The following is a 21,582-nucleotide window of genomic DNA, read 5'->3' as shown; positions in this document are numbered from 1 at the left end:
CATGATGCAAGAGCCATGAATTGTTAGTGAAAAGTGCAGGCAGTCTAACTTTTTCACGCAGCCTATGAGCACTTCCGAAGAGTAAACTTGGTTAACTCTTTGTCTAGCTGGTACAAATTTGTAAAGAATAATCCCTCTGACATCAAAAAAAGTTAGCAACATTGTTTTGACTCTTGATTTGGACTGACAGAACTTTTTTGGTCGTGGAGAATTGGCTGACTTCCACTGTGCACTTTGATGCTTTGTTTCAGGGTCATATTGGTAAACCCATGTTTTATCACCAGTGATAATATGGCCCAAAACATCATCTTTGCCTGTTGCAAACTTCAACTCTCCTTTGCTTTTGTTCATTGGTGAGCTCCTTCGGGACCACTTTTGCACACATCTTTCTCATGCCAAGATTTTCAGTTAAGATTTTCCTAACTGTTTCTTTATCGAGGTTCACTTGGTCTGCTATGCTTCTCACAGTCAGCTGACAATTTTCATGCACAATTCGATGAATTTTTACAATGATTTCATTGGTTCTGCCCTGAACTCTCTTCATCAGTGATGCATTCTCTCCCCTCAGAAAAACGTTTAATCCTTTTGTACACTGCCGTTTTCTTCATGGCATTATCCCCATACACTTGGACTAACATGTCCCTGATTTCACTTCTACTCTTGTCAAGTTTAACAAGAAATTTAATGTTTGTTTATTGCTCTAATTCAAGCTCAGACATTCTTGCGACGCCACACAAAAATATGCAACAGCAATGAACTCCACTCAGGAAGACACTGCCACACGTCTACACGAACACAGCTGTGAGACACTGATATACCAAGGTTTTGACAACTTACTGAACTGCTTATACAGTGCTGCCAATGTAAGTGCACGGTGGCAAGTTTGCGGACTTAATTGTCAGACTTCGTATTAGTTATCTATTGGTATGTAACAAATTATCTGAAAATTCAGAGTTTTGAAACAACCAGCACTTATTATGTCACAGATCCTGCAGATCAGGACTATGGGAATCTTAGCTGGGTATTCTAGCTCAGGAAACTTGTGAGACTCAAGATGTTGGCTAGAGCCATAGTCATTTGAAGGCTTGAATGAGGCCGGAGGATCTGTCAAGACATCCTACTCTCATGATTGTTGGCAAGAGGCCTCAGTTCTCCACAGGCTGCATAAATCTTCATAAATTATCCGAAAGAGGAGAGGCAGAAGCCATAATGTCTTTAAAACCTAACCTTAAGAGTGATACATTATCTCTTCTGTATTCTTTTGATCATGCAAACCTGTCCTGAGACAATACAGGAGAGGACAACACAAGGACATAAATATTAGGAAGCAGGGGATCATTGGTAGCCAACTTGGAGGATTGCTACCTAAAAATCTTAAGCTGGAGAGTAGGGAATGCTTGGTTAGTGATTAAAAAAGCTTTTACTTAGTCTCCTTTTGGGTATATATGCATATACAAGGTATACAGTAAAAGATACAGTGAATGTTTAAATAAAAAAAATTGTTACAGTAAAAGACAGATTTCCATTAATCCCCCTCAAATTATTCCCCCTTGCTTCGAACACACTTATCCCATTGTTCTTGCCACTTTCTAAAGCAATTCTCGAACTCCTCTTTCGTGAATGTCTTTATTTCGTCCTGCATCTTGACAAAGTGCCATGTCAGACATCGTTCTGACAAAGCTGTGTCACATATCGCTCTGGTATGGCAACGTCTGTCAAATAAAAACCTTGCAGTGTATCCTCAGCCCTATCTTAGTCACCAGAGCTGGCACAGTGTGACTTCTCGCTTTTCCTCAAAGTTGAATGACCATAAAAGGAACACATGTTTGAATCAATTCAGGACATTGAGGCACCCATGACCGCACAACTAAAGGCACTCACAAAAGAGAACTTCCAAAACTGCTTCAGAAAGTGGCAAGAACGATGGGATAAGTGTGTTTGAAGTGAGGGGGAGTATTTTGAGGGGAATTAATGGCAATGTGTCTTTTACTGTAATATTTTTTTTAATTTAAACATTCACCGTATTTTTAAATCACTATTGTATATCTATCTATCTATCTATCTATCTATCTATCTATCTATCTATCTATCTATCATCTGTAGATATAGATAGATATAGATATCCGTCTCCCTATCTGTTATCTATTTTCTATTTTTCTGTTGATCTTTTTAGCAACATCTATCTATTTATAATTATCAACATCATATTTGTAGAACCTCCAAGGGGAGATCAGTGAATAATAGAATTTGGGCTGAATTTCAAACAATAACAAATGTGGGATAGAGAAGATGTAAGAGAACTGCTATGGTGACAGCTGATCTTCACAATCCGTAAGTAGGTGGTCTTTTCCATCTGTTGCTGTTTAAAGATTTAACTTAACTCAAAGCTTGTATCTCTATTTTTATTTCTGCTGGACATATGAAAAGGCTACCAAATGCTTTGAGCAAAGCCAATTCATCAGGGAACAACATGGCATAGAGCAGACTGCCAGGTACCTTTTGTTGCTTCTTCAAGTACATCTATCTTAGCTTTTTTATACATCTTAGCAGCTCTACATTAACTGGCCAAGGCCTTATTTTTCAGGCTCTTCTCCAGTAGTTCAGTCCCACAGTCAGGCCCACAGGAGGTCTTGCTGCTCTTTGCACACTCCAGATTATTTTTCTGTTTGAAATTTCCTTTCACTCATCCCTTCTTAGAATTCTCTTAATCCTTCAATGGCAAATACTATTATTTCATGCAGTCCTCAAAATGAAATGACCTTTGCATTCTTCTGAGTCACCATAATGTTTTCTACTGTTCCTTAGTGGTACTGGTGATGATGATGATGAGGATAGTAATAATCATAATAACATAACAGGCACAAACATTTCAGTAGTTTCCATTAACAGGCATGGTGCTAAGTGAGCACTTTATATGCCTCCTCCAACATATCACGAATCAGGTATTGTAATTATCCTCTTTTTGTTAATAAGTAAATTGTGATGCAAGAAGATTAAGTAATTTGACAGTGTGCTAATAAGCTATAGAACAAGAACACAAATGATTTTGTCAAAGCCTTATTTTTTTATTAATACCAAATAAATGTTTCATATATGCTGTATTATAACTGTATTTGTAGGAAAATTTATTTACAAGGAAATATACAGATCTTAAGTGTATAATTCAATGGATTTTAATAAAGCAAGCATCATCCCAATGAAAATATCAAATATTTCTATCATCCCAGAAAGTTTCTTTATGCCTCTTCTTACCAATTCCCTCCTCCACAATGAGAGGCAAGCATTTTTATAATTTCTATTGCCATAGCTTAGTTTTGTCTGTTTTTGAATTTGCTATAAACAAACTCATACAGTATGTACTCTTTTGTGTCTGGTTTATTTCATTATAAATAACATTTCTTGAGAGTCATCCATGTTGTATGTATTAGTAGTCCATTCCTTTTTTTATTATAGGGTCATATTATATTATATGAATAAGACACACTTTTCACCACTACCCCCATTCTACTATTTGGGTTGTTTCCACTTTGAGGTTATTATGAATAGAGCTGCTATGAACATTCTTGTACAAGTCTTTTTGTTAACATATGCTTTCATTTCACTTGGAAATTCCAAGGTATGAAATTTCTGGGTCATAGTACAGGGATATGTTTAGCTTTATAAGACTTTGCCAAAGAGTTTTCCATATAAATTGTACCATTTTACCTTCAAGCAATGGGCGAGAGTTCTAATTGCTCCATATTTTTGCCAACATTTGTTTTTTTCATCTTTTTGATTTTAGTTATTCTAATGGGTGCATGGGCCAAAGCCTCTATTCTTAGCCACTGCCTGATAGCACTGTGGCTTTTTTTTTCTTTAAACCATAATATATTTACTTTCATTGACATCTGCCTCTCTAAGTAGATTGTAAACTCTCACATAGCTAAGATATTACCTTATCATTTTTATAGTCCTCCAAAGGCCTAACACAGTGCCTGAATCAGAAGAGGTAGGTAGTCAATAAATGCTCAATAAATTTTGGCTTGAAAAACTTTCTCCACATTTTTGACTCTTTTTGCCAACGTTAGACCAGGAATGTAAAAGAGTGCTAGTTATGGTGAGAGGAAGAGTGACAGTAGTTAATCACCATATCTGGTGATATATCCAAGGGCACAGAGGCAAAATCCAGGGTCAGCCAAAACTAAAGCAGGTTACAAAATAAGATTATAGGGTTTATATTTCTTTTTTTTCTTTTTTTCTTTTTTATTAAATTTATTGGGGTGACAATTGTTAGTAAAATTACATAGATTTCAGGTGTACAATTCTGTATTACATCATCTATAAATCCCATTGTGTGTTCATCACCCAGAGTCAGTTCTCCTTCCATCACCATATATTCGATCTCCCTTACCCTCATCTCCCCCCCCACCCCCCACCCCCCCTTACCCTCTGGCAACCGGGTTTATATTTCTCACTGTGCATCAGTCATTTGGGGAGATCTGAAGAAATTTAGCTTCCTTGACCTCCACCCAGATATTTTGATTCTGTTGGTCTAGAGGTGGGTCCACTCATTGATCTTTCATAAATGTGCCATAGATACCTCTATTGTGCAACTAGGGTCATGAGCCACTGCCCTCAGTAGAACGAAGTAAAGAAATGAGAGGTCAATCTTGACTATGATCTGCTTCGTTTGTTCCATATAGGTAGCAACTTGAATACAGGTCTGCCAATTAAGTTTGAGAATTAATCCTAGAAAAAGTGCTACATACCTCATTGCTGAATATCACTATGGTCACCTTCAAAGTACTCCCCTTGGGAAGCTGTGCATTAATGCCAGTGCTTAGTCCACCCCTCAAAGAAATTTTGTAACTCTTTTTCTGGAATTAGAGCTGTTGTCGTATTACCCTTGATTTCCTGAATGTCATCAAAATGTCTTCCTTTCAATATTTAATTTATCTTCAGATAAAGAAAGAAGTCGTTGGGGGCCAGATCAGGTGAGTAGAGAGGGTGTTCCAATACAGTCATTTGTTTACTGGCTAAAAACTCCCTCACAGACAATGCTGTGAGAGCTTGTGCATTGTCGTGATACAAGAGCCATGAATTGTTGGTGAAAAGTTCAGTTTGTTTTTATCTAACTTTTTCATGCAGCCTTTTCAGCACTTCCAAAGAGTAAACTTGGTTAACTCTTTGTCCAGTTGGTACAAATTGATAATAAATAATCCCTCTGATATCAAAAAAGATTAGCAACACCATTTTGACTCTTGATTTGGACTGACAGAAATATTTGGACGTGGAGAATTGGCTGACTTCCATTGTGCACTTTGGCGCTTTGTTTCAGAGTCATATTGTTATGCACATGTTTCATCACCAGTGATAACATGGATCAAAACATAATCTTGCCTCTCCAAAAGGTCTTGGCAAACTTCGACTCTTCTTTGCTTTTGTTTATCGGTGAGCTCCTTCAGGACCATTTTTGCACACACCTTTCTCATGCCAAGATTTCAGTTACAATTTTCCTAACTGTTTCTCTATCAATATTAACTTGGTCTGCTATGCTTCTCACAGTCAGCTGATGACTTTGATGCACAATTCGATGAATTTGTGCAATGTTTTCGCCCATTCTGCTCATTACGGGCCACCCTGACCTCTCTTTATCAGTGACGCGTTCTTTCCCCTCAGAAAAAAACGTTTAATCCATTTGTACACTGCCATTTTCTTCATGGCATTATCCCCATAAACATGGATTAATATATCCCTGATTTCACTCCCACTTCTGCCAAGTTTAAAAAGAAATTAATGTTTGTTCATTGCTCTAATTCAAGCTCAGACATTCTCAGGACAGCACACAAAGCACGCAACAAGAATAATGAACGCCACTCAGCAAGACACTGCCACACATCGACATGAACACAGCTGTGAGACACTGATGTACCAAGTTTATGATACCTTATTGAGCTGTTTATACAGTTCTGCCAATGTAAGTGCATGGTGGGAAGTTCATGAACTTAATTGTCAGACCTCGTATGTCTCCCCCTGGGAATAAGATTATCTCATTTAATCATATCTATGGATGGAACTACAGTTGAATAATTGTCAGTCATATTCTTTATCCTTCCCCAAGTAGACAAAACTTTTGATCACCAATAACCTGTCAGGCCAAAGAATCAAAAGGGTGTAACATAATTGTGCCAATATCAAAGACATTTCCATGGTTTCTTAACAAACTCTCTTCTTGAAACTCTAAAAGATGTTTAACTCCAAATATGAATTCCCAACACTGTCAAAATAATTTGAGTCTAGATGTGACAATCAATGATAAATGAAACAGAACTGGAGAATATAATGTAACTTATCAGAGATTAGCCAAGATTGAGTGTTGGATGCAAAACTAAGAAATGGAGTCAACATATTTTGAATTAACTTTGAGCTAGATGTCATAGTTAACCTATAGATCTGAGGGACCTCAAGTGTTGCTCTTCCAGAAGCCCTGGTCCTGAACTTGACCCCAGAATATTTATCTTCACAAAGCTACTGAAGGTGGTTCAGTAAAGGCATAGCCAGACCTCATCCCACTTAGTGAGAGCAGGAGATTTTTCATTAGAACAACTCTACAAGTTAGCAATGAGATTCACTTCAGAACTTTCCCATGCATTTGCTTTCCTTCCCATGTGACAACTGTTCTTTGGTGTGAGATTTCTGTGAGGTAAATATTACAGAGGTGGAACAATTCTTCCTCAGTTCTCTGTCAGTTTTCTTCTTCTTACCTCCGTTTTTGTTGCTGTCTTGGAGGACAGAAGGAAGTGCCAATGAAGAGGAACAGGTAAAAGTAGAGAAGAAAGGAAAGCAAGAGAGAAAGGTGGTGAGAAGGAAGAGAGAGAAACTAACTGTATATGTGCATCTGTGTGTTCACATGTGCACACACAGAAAGAAGGTAGCGTTCTGATGACAATAATGAAGAATTAGAATCAGAAACTGAAGGAGGAGGATACTTACACGTCATATAGTTCATTACCATTATTTACAGATGAGAAAACTGAGTACAGAAAGGAACAAAGTGATGCAACAAATCAGGGCAGACCTGGATGATAGAACTCAGCTGTCCACCACTACCTCTTTCTAAGTATTTCCTAATATTTCCCATGCTGCCCTGTCAAGTCTCTAAGAAGAAATAGCCTCTGCCTCCTCTTCACCTAACCCAACCACACAACTCAGAGCCTGAAAGGGCATTTCAATGAAGTCAAATATACTGTTTTTGTATGTGTATGTGCTCACGCATGGGGGTGGGGGATGTCCGAACATGCGGTGGGTGGGGATAGTGAAAGGAAGCATTATGCTAAAGCAGAAGATGATCTTTTACCTGACCGTAACATAACATAAAACTTAAACAAGTCTTTAAACTTTCTGAAGGCAGAGTAATAGAAAAGGCAGAGTTATAACACTTCTGATAATTAAATGGTAGTCCTAAGAGATCCGTCGTGTCTTCAGAAGCTGCATTGGAAGACCACTAATTACAGTGACACTAATGTGTTTGGGTTACACTTAGCAATCTGAGTATTTAACGCACTTTAACCATTTGTTCTGGGTCAACACAGGTTTACAAGCCAGTAGTGAGTATAAACATAACTGTGTTTCGTTAGGCTAAGTTACCAGTTTGAAGAGCAAGAACAAAGCCTGATCAATCATTTTACTTCCTTCTAGAAACAAGCAGTACATGTTGGATAAATACATTGATACTCACTGTTGTGTTTGAAGATCCTTATGGTTGCACCTGAGAGTCGGGCCCCAAGCACAAGAGATGCATGATTTAACTCATCACTTAAAATGAGGCATCCCTGTTCAGAAAACAAGCACACCAAACACAGGTAATTAAATAAAAATAAGGAAAAACAACATGTGTGAACAGGAAAACACCTCAAGACTTAAAACACAGATTCCCAAAACCCACTTCGATTCTAAAAGGCCATGAGTTGAGCTTCACCTGGTGTCTATATGGATAAAACACTATAGAGCAATTAGCTGATAGAGATGGGAATTGTTCTAAGGGATTACATCTTTAATCATTTGCATAGAGTTTTCAGCAGAAAATGTCACTTAGGATCTTATTTAAGCACAAGCTAGCATCAAAAAGGATTGATGTTTAAAAGAAAAACTTTTGGGTGGATTGGGGGCTTTCTGGGGCTCTTCCACCCCATGCTGGATTATTTGGGACAGTTTTGGTGCACTTCTTCTGGAAGACAATGGTTTTTTCTGCATGACGTTTTAAAACTCTTGTTTTCCAAGTCTCATTCTCTACTGTATTGATATCCAAAAGCATTACTGCTTTACAGTGAAAACTTTGCATTTGGGAAAGAAGGAATGGCAATTCTGCCTGAGGCAAGTGGAAAAGGGAAATTTAATTTACTGCTTTTAAATTACGGTTTGTAAAAATATTTTTCTTTTATTAATTAAAAAATATATTTAAATTATGAAATTGCTCAACCATACCAAAAATGCAGAGACAAACTATGGTTGCCATTTGTCTTCTGTGGCCACCCACAATGTGTGAGTTTTTTCTTATAGTTTGGAAACTTCACACATGACATATTTTAAGTTTTTGATGCAGGAGCCAGCAAAATCCCCACTCTCCATACTCTATGAATAATTATTTTGGTGAACATTTGATATTTACTTGTGAACCTCATGATACCTCACCCTGAAGTTTTTCAGCATGTATTTATTAAGAACAAGGACTTTTTTTTTACAAAATCACAATGCAATTATCACATCAAAGAAATAAAACATCTATATAATACCATCATCTAATATACAACTCAAATTTATATTTCCCTAAATGTCCTAAGAATGTCTTTTAAAGATATTTTCTTTCCTTCTATTTTTTTAAAATGCAAAATCCAATCAAAGATCATACATTTAGTTGTCATGAGTCAGATTTTTAAAAAAACGTACGTATGGTTATGGCACTTGCTTTTACTTAAAATGAACCAACCAACTCCCCATTTTTCTCAGGAAGAATTTCAAACTTATAACATGATTTACACTGTGAGGCTCTTTATAATTTGGCACCTGCCTTCATCTCTGGTCTCATCCACACCCTATATTCTGGTTCTTCCAAACCTAGTGCACCATACATGCTGCTCCCTCTTCCTTGTCTTAGGAAAATAACTTCTCCGTCTTAACAGATAAGTAAAAGATTTAGTTCTCATGTCACACACTTTGCATGGGCATCCCAGCCTTTTTCAAGAAGAGTTTGTACATGGCTCTCTACGTATGTACATGCCTTTTCTGTGGTGGTTATCCTATTTTATTTGGTGTGTTTTTTCTTCTATTAGACTGTAAACTACATAAATTTACAAGGCACAGGTCTTGTTCATCTTTGTATGCCCTGTATCTTGCCTCATATGAGGACAGTAGATTCTCAATAAGTGATTTATTGATTGAATAAATGAATGAATGACATAAGCAAAATGTTTTGTTCAAATAAATGCTTAATAAGTATTGGCTACATTACAAGTGGTTACTTGGGACCCTAAAAATTTAATTAACTTTGTTAAACTACCATGGAAGATGAAATTTGACCCACATCTAGGGCTGCAATTCTATAAGTAGAATAATATCATGATGAAGAGATTTGCTGGACTAAGCTGGTACATTTATTCAAACAGCTGATATCCAATCAGCTTTTCCTAAGAAAAGGACCTTTTCTGCCATACTTAACAAACGACCTTCTCAGAGTTATAATTCTTAGGAATAATATAGCATTAGATAATTATGTTAAAAATTCTCACCTTTCCAACGAGTGCAGGGATATTCATTGAGTTAGTTGCAAATCCCATCCCAAAGACCATGGCTGCTTCTACATTCAGGAACTTAGCCACAAGGTCCTCCAACTCTTTATGCTTATCCAAGGTTCCTGTACATAAAATAATAAGATGAGTGAGTCTTCCCTTTTCAACAAGTCCAAAATTGAAAACTCAAACACACTGCCTTCCATAGAGGCTGCCATTCCTCAAAAAATTAAAAATAGAATTACCATATAACCCAGCAATCCCTCTCCTGGGTATCTACCCAAAAAATCTGAAAACATTTATCCATAAAGACATATATGCTCCAATGTTCATTGTAGCTTTATTTACCGTGGCCCAGACATGGAAACAACCAAAGTATCCTTCGATAGACAATTAAATAAAGAAGATATCATATATATACACAATGGAATACTATTCTGCCATAAGAAAAGATTAAATATGCATTTGCGACATAATGGATGGATCTTGAGATTATTATGCTATGCAAAATAAGTCACACAAAAAATGTCAAGAACCATATGATTTCACTGATATATTGGATATAAAAGTGAAAACAACAAAGGAACAAGACAAATAAATAAATAAAGAAAAACTCATAGACACAGACAATAGTTTAGTTTTTACCAGACGGTAAGGGGGCAGAGACGTGATAGATGAGGGTAAATGGGGTCAAGTATATGGTGATGGAAGGAGAACTGGCTCTGGGTGGTGAACACACAATGTGATCTATAGATGATGTACTACAGAATTGTACACTTGAAACCTATGTAACTTTACTAACCATTGTCACCCCAATAAATTTTAATTAAAAATAAAGAAAACTCAAATACAGTACATACCCATCACCAAAAGAAATGCATAACAGGCATATTTGCCATAGTCCCAATCTAGAAATAACCCAAATGTCTATTTACTATAGACTGGATAAATGCATTGTGGGGGTATTTGTATAGTGGAATTCAACACAGCAACGAGAAAGAACAAACTGCTGCCCCACACAACAACATGAAAAAAAACTTACAATTGTGTGATTGAGTGAAAGAAGTCAAATACTTACACACTAATACAGATTGTATGAATTTATTTACATGAAGTTTATAAACATTCAAAACTAACCTATATATAAATGAGATCATATGGTATTTGTCTTTCTCTGTCTGGCTTATTTCACTTAACATAATGTTCTTTAGGTCCATCCATATTGTTGCAAATGGTAAAATGTCATTCTTCTTTATGGCTGCGTAATACTCCATTGTATAAATGTACCACTGTTTCTTAATCCAGTCATCTACCTATGGGCATTTTGGTTGTTTCCATGTCTTGGCTATTGTGTAGATGCCTGATCACTGCACTGTACACCTGAAGCTGAAGCTGAACAATAATGAATGTCAACTACAATTGTATATATATGTATATATGTATATATATGTATATATATATATATATATATATATATATATATATATATATATTTAAAAGAAATGGAGTACAGCATTAGGAATAGAGACAGTGGAAATGTAATGGCTATGTGCAATGTCAGAGGGGTAGTAGATGGGGGAGGGGGGTTATCACTGTGTGAGGGATATAAATGATAAATGTCTAACTATTACATTGTTTTGTACACCTGAAACTAATAAAAAAATCAAAATTATGAATAATAAAATGGCAAAAAACAAACAAACAAAATTTAAGCTATAGTGTTAGAAGTCATGATAGTGGTTTCTTTGTTGGGAGCATGAGGAGAGCTTTGAAATTCTCTAAATGTTTTATTTCTAGATCTGGGCGCTTTTACAGGTATGTTTACTTTGTGAAAATCCATTGAGCTGTACACTTATGATTGGTGCACTTTCTATATAAATACTTTATAAGGCAATAAAATTTACAAAAAAGAAAAATGCCACAATTTCTCTCTTTCTTTACCCCACATCCCACAAGTAATTATTAAATTTTAACCCCTCAGAGGTTCCCCACACAAATGCAAACAGATCCCATGACTTCCATAGATAGTAATAACTCTAGTTATGGTTTATTTAATCTCTGGAATATGCTAGATTTCAAAACCCACTATTTAGGTTATCTCATTTAAATTTAGGAGCCCAATAATGCAGGTATTATTACTTTACAGATAAGAAAACTGAAGTATAAAGAGGTCACAGATAAAAAGCAACAGCGATAATCTAGTTTAACTCCAAAGTTCACATTTTTACCACTCTACTATCTTTTATATGCTTCCTCTCTGATCCCTTTTTATACACAATCCCCTTATGCCTTACTGAGAGCAAACCTTAATGCTCCCATATTTTTCTGTTTTCCAGCCTTGTAACTTCTAGATCTGCACTGTCTCATCTGGTAGTCACTAGGTACATGTGGTTACCGCAACAGAGAAACTGAATTTTAAATTTTATTTAACTTTAGTTAATTTAAATTTTAAAATGGAAACATTGTAATGTATTTCCCACTAAACACTTTATTATTTTGGTAGGGTCCATTCCACTGATTTCACTTTAACCAATGAAAATTTAGTGTTTGAATAGAGATGTGCTGTAGGGGTAAAATATACATCACTTTTAAGGGCTTAGTACAACAAGAAAATAATATAAAATAGCTCATTAATGTTTTTTATATTGATTACATGTTTAAGTAATGATATGTTGGATATAGTATTGGGTCAAAATGTATTATAAAATTGAGTATAACTTTTTTTAAACTTTTTAAAATGTGGCTACTAGAAAATTTTAAATTACACGTATCTTGCATTATATTTTTATTGGACAGTGCTGCTCTAGATGATACAATTAACAGAACAAAAAATGTACATGCAGACAGATGCTGTAATTTGCATCCTTGAAATATAAGAGCAGATTTAACTCAAATTTAAGGTATAGGAATATCATTAGCGTAGTCAGAAATATTATAAATATATTTCTTTCAACCTAATGATCGACATATGTTACTATACAAAGTGAGATATCAAAATTTTATTTAAATTGGTAAATTAGCCTGCTTACTGTGCTAAAATGGTGAGGGGTTAAACTTGAGAAGGCATTGAATGGTTAAAGTTTTATTTTGCATTTTATATGGAAGTGGGCGTTTGCTGGTTGAACTTTGCGTTTTCTGAGAAGACACACTGTCATGTAACAGATGGTTGGTGGCCTTTTTTCTCAAACCAGAATTCATTTATTCCTCAATTGTCAGAAACCATAGTAAAACAAAGTATTCCAGTAAACTCAGTTTTACTCAAGATTTGGGGGCAAAGTTAAAAATATAAATTGTAATTTAAAACATTTTTATTATCAAAGATATATTACAGAATTAAAAGAGAAACTTAAATTTAAAGGCAAAACGTGGTCACATAATCATTTCTCAGATTTATTTTTACCTAACAGCGACTGCATACTGAAGGGAATGGCCCCAGGAATAGGTAGTGAAAAGACCACTGGTCTGGGCATGAGGAATAGAGGGTTCTGGCTCCAGCTTTCCCATTAAACAGCTGTGTGGCCTCATAGTTTCCAGAGAGGTTGGGAGAGGTGCTGTTTTAGGCTTCCCTGATGTTGAGAGTGCTCTTTCCTCTACACAAAATGTTTTTTTTTTTTTTTTTTTTGCAGCTCCCACTCCATTCTCAGCTTCCCCAGGCAAACTTGTTTATTTTCTCTTCTGAGATGGCATGAGCTTCACAGCACGCATTAAGTTGAACTGAGGATGTTTGTGGGGCAATCTTCTCTATTACAGAATAGATATTTTTTTTCTATACATATATACATGTGGTGCAGATATTGTGTGTGAGATGTTCCTCTTACTACTACAGTTGTAGGTGCTTGTAAAAGAACTAATTAATATTTTGATTTTGATTATGCATATAATCAATATAATTGATTATTAGTATATTACATACTATGTAGGTGACACATAATAGGTGATTGTTGAATGGCATGTTATCTTTTGATAGAGAATGAAGACGGAGCTGAATCTAGAGTCAGGGATGGCACAGGGAAGAATGCCAAGAACCATGTGATGCCAGGGCAACAAGGCATTGAGCACCAGTTTGAAAATTCCTATATCTGAAGACCTCCAGCAATGATGGTGGGTGCTCAAACCTTGCCACCTTTGTAACTTTCCGCATGAGCTTTTCCTACCCATAAGGTCAGGGAACAACTGTGTCCTGTGCTCAGTCACCAGAAGTGCAATCGTAGAAGTTCACAATGAATCTATGTGTGATGTCTTCCATAAAAATCAGATTCAGGAAAATGTACCAATATTATGAGATTACACACTTCTGCTGGACCTTTGACATTGACTGGCTCATACGTTTAGTGGGAACATAAAGATTGCTGGCCTTTGCAAAGAGTGTGGGTGTTATGAACAATCCTGTTTCACAACCTCCAATTCGTCCTATGCAGCGTCCTATGGTGCCAAAACATGTGAGGACTGTTTTCCACATGTGACTGTAATCACTTTTTGTCCAGAATACACTGTTTGTAGAGTGTTCCTTAGACTTGACCTAGGAGCAGGCTGTTATTTATCATGGCAACTTGCCAGCTGACTCATCTGGCTGTTCTAGGTGCACAGATATCAGCTCACCTCTGAATCACTTTGCTTAAACTGGTGATTCCTGCATTAAAACCAGCATCAACCCTTCTACCTAAAGGATTCCACCTTTCAGTGCATCACCCAAAAGCTCTTAGAGTACCCTGCTTTCCTCCTTATTCTATTTGTGTCCAGTCTGGAGGGGGTTAGAGAGCTACAGTGCCTGTTGAGTAGCTTTGTTTTTTTGTGAAACATTCAGAAAAATCTGAAAGAAGTTTCACGTGGGGCCTAAAACGGGCCTTGAACACACTGGTATACTGAATATAGGCCACTGCTGCTTAGTCAAGAGAGTTTCCATCCTGATGAAATAAAAGAAACAACTTTTATCTGCCCTTCTACCCAGGCCTTCACTTTTGAAAAACCACTTGCCACCTCTTGGCAGGTTGAAGCATTAGCAGATAATTAGAATTTGATACTAAGTGAGGCATGAATATAATTATGACGAGCCTTCCGGTGACCAATACTCCTGGTAAGAGAATAATTTTTAAGTAGACCAAATGATAACCTCTAACCCATGTTCAATAAATTAAGGTTTTTACCCTTTTTTTAAAAAAATGTTTTATTGTGATGTAATTTCAGACCTTCATAAAAGTTGCAAGAATAGTATCAATAATTTCTAGATAGATTTCACCTAGATTTCTAGGTGTTAGAAATGTTAGAAATGTTACTATATTTCCTACATTTTGATGTACATATCATATACAAACCTACATATATATGTAATGTATATATATATATATATATATATATATATATATATATATATATATATATATAGTGAGCAACTTAGTAAATTGCAATTATGATGTCTTACTTATCCCTAAATATTTTAATACATATTTTCTAAAAACAAGAAATTCTCTTATGTAGTTACAGTAGTTATTGATACAATACTATAATCTACCACACAGAGCTAATTCAAATTCGATTCTCTTACTTTTAAAATCCACCTCTCAAACAAAACAGGTCAAAGAAAGTGGAATAAAGCAACTTATAAGGAGTGTCCACTAATGTACCATGATTAATTTAATCATCACACCTACACAACATCTACAAAATCTATTTCAATGAGGAAATAGATGCAGAAGTGATGTCACTTGCCTAAAGGAGACAGAGCTAATAAATGCAGGTCACCTACTTAATGACATGTTAACCGACCATGCAGAAACAAACATTTCAAGCTTTACTTCATTTAATTGTTATACAACTTTTTGAGGATAGTACTGCTATTATCCCAGTTTTACAGACAAGGACACTAACGCTTGGGAGTTCACTTGTCCAACGTTACACAGTAAGTCTAGAGCCAAGATTCAGATTCAGTAGGTCTGAATCTAGAGAAGGAACTCTTCACTATTCCATGGCACTTTCCAAAGCAGTAAAGTTTGGCAGCTGCTGGCCTAAGGGGTGCTAAGCATCCGTATGTTCTTGAAGATGCAAAGTTTTGTTATGAACATTTTAGGACAATTTGAATAAAAACTTATGCATGCTATCTTTAAATAGTTTTTTTCCCCCCCTTTTATGTTTAGTAGGTAGCCAGGCACTCTTTAGTCTTGTGTTTCTGGAGAGGACCATGATAATAGAGCCCAAAGTAGAAATGGCTTCCTTCTTATCTTTGGAAAAAACTTACACAAATTGAAGGGAGTATACTAGGTGTACTTAAAGGAGAGAAATCACGGTATTTGGGAGGCAGAAAGGATAAGGGGGATTTAATCAAGACTGAGGTCAGTGGATCCATGTACATCTCTTGGTGGTAGCTGCCTGGGGACAGATGCCAGGTGTACGAGAGTAGCTTGAATACTGGACACTGGGTTTTCTATCCACATCAGCCACTTCTGAACCCTCAGCATGAGGCAGAAATACCTTGCCCGTTGCACCACAGGGATTATTTTCACTAAAATAGTGAGCTTCTCAAAAGGGGAGCAAAGACCAGGGAGACATCACCAATATTTGGGAGCTGCATAATACCTTAGAACCCTTGCTCATCTCAATAAATGGAAGCCCCAACATGGACTAAAAATAGAACAGCTAGTTTGGGGTTTGGGAGTCAACATTAACTTATTTTTTTTTTAAAAGGATTTAGTCACTCACTCTTTACACACCTGAGTTTGTGATCCACATGGCCTTTTCTTACATTAGCTATGTGACCTTAGGAAAGTTATTGAGACCTTCTGGACTTCAGTATGTTCTTTTATAAAGGGAAGTTAGACTAAACACTAGGGACCTCTCAACGGTTCTGTGATTCAATTATCTTCTATGCATTTTACTTCCATGAAATGACAGAGAATTAAATCTGGAAATGGTGTATGATGAAATGGACGGTTTCTACCCTGTAGCATGGAGATTAATATATAGGCTCCTGTGTAGTCTTTCAGTTCCAGCCTTTCACTTGTTGAGTTTCTCCTACTCCTATCTTTGAATGTTTGGTAGGATTCATTGGTGAAGCCATCTGGTACTGAACTTTTGCTTTTGGGGAGGTTTTGGATGATTGCTTCAATTTCCTTACTGTTGATCGGTCTATTTAGATTTTGCAGTTCTTCATGATACAGCCTAGGTAGGTTAAATATTTCTAAGAACTTGTCCATTTCTCCTCGGATGTTGAATTTGGTGGTATATCATCCAAAGGATCATAGCATCCTTGTATGATCCTTTGTATTTCTGTGGTGTCCATTGTAACTTCTTTGCTCTCATTTCTGATTATGTTTATTTGTGTCTTTTCTCTTTTTTCCTTAGTGAGTCTAGCCAAGGGTTTGTCAATTTTATTAAGCTTTTGAAAGAACCAGCTCCTTGTTGCATTAATTTTTTTCTATTGTCTTTTTGTTCTCTGCTTCATTTAATTCTGCTCTAATTTTTATTAATTAGTAATTTATTATTAGTAGTAATTTTTATTAATTCCTTCTTTCTGTTGACTTTGGGTTTTATTTGTTCATTTTCTAGGTCTTTAAGACATAATGTGAGGTTAATTTCTCTCAAGCAGCATGTTTGCCATCCCAAGTGCTCTTGTTAATCACCTGAATGTGGGAAGTTAGGGGTAGATATGGATGATGTTTTTGGTCTTCCTCAAGTTGAAATTAGTGGCTTTAAAGGATATACATAGGTGCCTATGGTAATGAAAGTTAATCTGTATCCTTAGTATATTTGGATGGAACGAGTCTAAACGAGGTAAAGGAGACTAAAGTCTGATGCATGCTGATGTGCACTGGATTTAGAAATCTGGACAATTGGTATTAAATTTCCAGAATTTTTCTTCTCAAGTTGCTATGATGACAAATACTTGTTTATATTATCAATCAAACTTTTTATAGACGGACAGACAGAAAATATTTTGGGCTTTGGGGCTATGTGGTCTCTGTTGCACCAATTCAGCTCTACCATTATAAAGTAAAAGCAGTCATAGACAATACACAAAAAATGGGTGTGGCTGTGTCCCAATGAAACTTTATTTATGGATACTGAAATTTAAATTCCAGATAATTTCACATATTGCAAAATATCATTTTTTACTTTTTAAGCTACTTAAACTTGTAAAAAATTATTTGTAATGTGTGGGCAGTATAGAAACGGGACAGCTGAATTAGTTTGGTGACTCCTGATGTAGATGGTCTCTAGGTTTCACCATGAACAAATGGGATAGTGCAAACTGATCTTCCATGGGACTCAGGAGAACAACTAATGTCTAGTTTTTGATTTCTCAACCTACTGGCTATGTGAACATTGATTGGTAAGTCATTAAGAAATCTCTAGACTTTATACCTGATCTTATGATATTTGTATGGGTGGAGGGAAAGTGGTAGATGATCTATGTATTCTAAAATTCCATGAATTTCAACTTTGTTCAATTATCCCAAGTACTACCTTGCTGGCAAGTGTTATACTTGTGAAAACTACTGGCATATCTTCTTGAATTTTTATGTTTGCTTGGTTTTGCCAAACCTACAGAGACAAATTCTACACTTGCAGTAATATCCCTGCTAGTTGAAATTTGGCTGTGCTATAACGTCTATCACTGTCAAGAGAAGAGCAATTACCTTGTCAGAACTATAACAGGTATCAGGAAATTGCCGAAAGGCTTTCAGAAACCAAGATACACTTTTATTTTCGTACTCCCAACAATTCCTCTGAAAGCCCTGTTCCCCTTACAAATACCCTTAAAGGAAAATAAAAAGGCTTGAGAGAAAAGCAGTAAAATCTCAATCAGAATTTGCAATAATTTGGTCTGAAGGAATTGGCACTGTTTATGAAGAAGAGTTTTGCTGTGTATGTTAAAAAGGTGAAATTAATTGAAGTAGAGATGTTTATAGCCTACTTAATGAAGCCACTGCTTTAAAGCATGTTTATAGCATTGATTTGCATACAATTATCTTAATTAAAATTGCCTCTTTTTTAAGAAAGCAAGATCTCTACTTGGTAACAATTTCTCAGAAACTGCTCATTCCCATAAGAACTTGAAGGCCATAAGCTGATATATACTTGAAATATACTTTAATTTCGACATTTTGTAAATTCAGGCTGGCCCCTTATTCAGTAGTTTAGGTTAGCAAAACTGCATATTCCCTAGATGTAGCTACAAATTTTGAGAAAGAAACACAAGAAGAGCCTTGATAATTTGAATCAAATGATAGCAGAGAACTTGTCAGGAACATAAATAGGGAGACAAACCATCTGATGATTAAGGACAATGTTCTCAAACTATGAGAAATGGAAGAAAATTTCAGGAAATTTGCACATTACACCTAACATGAAAATCACAGCTGAAATTTGAGAATGGAAAAGAATTTCCTATTTTATTCAGTTGCATTGATTCCTAACTCAATGTGTCCTTTCTGATGTTTTTAAGATGAAAATATTTGAAAGCTATTTCTTGAAATTGCAATTATAATTTGAAGGAGTGTTTTAACTAAGCAGGTTTTAGGTAGGCATAGTGTTCAGGTTTCCCTGATTAGATGAATCATGCACAAGACTTTCCTTCTCAAAGCAATAAAAGTCTACAGTTAGAGATGAGCTCTCATTGACACAGAAATAGTCTTGAGGACTTCCATGAGTTTGTTTTCCTAGAAGTGAACTTCTGACTAACAGTTGCTGGGTGAAACTATGGCAGCACAAAGGGCATATAGAGTATGTATATTCAAATAATATACTATTCCTACATATGCACCACACACCCGTGTAGAATAAAAGTGAGGAAGGAAAGAAAGGAAACAAAAGCTTTTCTCTAGTTTGCCTGAGCTTAACTTTTCCTAGATTTGGAAACCTGGACCAGCAATGTGTGTTGGGCAGGCTATGTTTGGATATCAAAACCAACTTGCTTCACTGATTTTCTGGGGTATCTATTACCTACCTGTCAGTTTTTGTTGATAAATTCCATCTCCTAGGCATATGTGGTGTTCACTCCACACAGAGTAAAAGGCATTTTGAAAGATTTTAGACTAATTTGTTTGAGAAGGTTAGTCATGATAGCTAGTTTCCAGTGGTTCCCAAAGTGTGGTCCTCAAAGCAGCAGCAGCATTAACATCACCTGGGAACTCATTAGAAATACAAAATCTTGGGTCCTATTCCAGACCAGCTGAATTAGAAACTGTGTCGGGGAGTACAACAAACTGTGTTTTTCCATGTCCTGTAGGTAGGTGATTCTGATGTGAGGTAAAGTTTGAGAACTACTGGTTTAAGCTTGAAGAACAGAGTGAAGAAATAAAATGCAATAAAATTATTAAAATCAAGTAGGTTGAGGCATGAGGATACAATTGTATTTTTGTTTTAACTAGCGTGAGAAATTAAACTCTTGAACTTTCCAGTCCCGAGTCAGTCTGGATATATGTCAAACCTTCAGAAAACCCCCTGATAACCCTGAAGGACTAAGGAAAGAATGTTCATCTATTCAGACCACCTGACATCCACTGGTCATCATTACCATTTTGGATCAATCCAGAGGCTAAGATTCTTCTCAAGAATGTACTTTTTTCTCTAAGAACTCTTAGCTTGTCTTTCTTCTTGGGAACACTCTGAGTTTTGCCTAGTTGCCTTTCAGGCTTGCAAACCCTAAGACTCTTTAATAAATCTTTATCATTTATTTCTAGCCAAAGCCTCCAGACTGTTTTTGAGTTCATTGGACAAGCTACAGAATCCACATAGCCTGGGGCAGAGTCCCTCCAAGAAAGTGGAAACTATGGTCAGTCTGCTTCAGTGGCAACATCTTGGAAGTGCCAGAATTATTTTCATAAGTCTGTGCTTTGATTTTAGGCTCCCATTAGCTTTCAAGAAAATAATTAACCCAAGAAATAGGAGTTAATTGTGGATAAATTAGAAAATACTACAAAATAAAATATAACCAACTTTATCAATGCAGATATTCATGTAAAATGTGTTTTAAAAATTGGACTTATAATATACATACTGCTTTATAATTTGTTTTATTCTCTTAACAATGTATTTTCCATTTTACAAAGAAGAAAATTGAGGGCCAAGAATGTATATAGCTTACCTCAGGCCCTAGCAAGTAAAAAGGAGTAATTAGGATTTGAACTCAAGCAACCTAATCCCAGAGCCTTTGCTCTCAACCATGGTTCTAAGCAACTGCATGCTAATTTTGCATGAGTAAATAATAACGTAATTTCACATGGCTAGGTAATATAACAAACAAATCTGTTTAATCAATTTCCTATTTCTGGAAAAGCACTTATTTTCAATTTTTATTATTTTAAACACATTGCAATAATTATTCTTGATCATATATTTTTGATCACTTATTCAAAATTTTAAGGCAGAATTTCTCAAAATGTAACTGTTGAATTAAATGGTTTGCTGTTGATACATTTTCAGTTTACTAGGTCAACAGCATGGAAGGATACTCTTTTCTTCACTTCTTTGAACCTATGGGATACTATTATTTTTTAACTTCTGCCAATTAGGTGAAAAGTGTACAGTCAGGATAGTATGGGGAGAATATCTTACTTTATTTATGTATAAAGCACAGATATCCATGTGCTACATAAACAGATATACAGTATATCTGTGGTATTAAAATATCATGGGAGGGGGTGATAATGAAAAAAGGTTGAGAAACACCATACTATCCTGACTGTAGTTTTGCTTGTTTTGAACTTTGTCAAACTCTTGGCCCATTTGTTAAAAAGGAATGACCTTTTTCTTTGGATTTGTAAGAGTTTTTACATATTAAGAATTTCAACATTTTGTCATATATATCGGGAATAACTTTTTC

General features: G+C 35.8%; 1 protein-coding gene and 1 long non-coding RNA gene across 3 annotated transcripts in view; one reads left to right on the top strand and one right to left on the bottom strand.

Moving 5' to 3' along the window:
* Nucleotides 1-21,582, bottom strand: part of SPTLC3 (serine palmitoyltransferase long chain base subunit 3) — a 155,151-nt gene that overhangs the window by 75,804 nt on the left and 57,765 nt on the right. For both annotated transcript variants that reach the window (XM_019713394.2, XM_074318042.1), the window contains exons 5-6: nucleotides 9,765-9,889; nucleotides 7,718-7,811 (exon numbers count right to left, since the gene is read on the bottom strand). In XM_019713394.2, the coding sequence (XP_019568953.2) occupies nucleotides 7,718-7,811; nucleotides 9,765-9,889 (219 nt within the window). The remainder of the gene's footprint in view (nucleotides 1-7,717; nucleotides 7,812-9,764; nucleotides 9,890-21,582) is intronic.
* The window catches only part of LOC141568284 (uncharacterized), a 44,398-nt gene that overhangs the window by 21,125 nt on the left and 1,691 nt on the right, over nucleotides 1-21,582 (top strand). The gene's annotated exons all lie outside the window — the stretch shown is intronic.

This window comes from Rhinolophus sinicus, linkage group LG13 (assembly GCF_036562045.2).
Source record: "Rhinolophus sinicus isolate RSC01 linkage group LG13, ASM3656204v1, whole genome shotgun sequence".
Taxonomy (NCBI): domain Eukaryota; kingdom Metazoa; phylum Chordata; class Mammalia; order Chiroptera; family Rhinolophidae; genus Rhinolophus; species Rhinolophus sinicus.
Note: the sequence above shows the minus strand (reverse complement) of the source record. Positions and strands in the feature narration are given on the sequence as shown.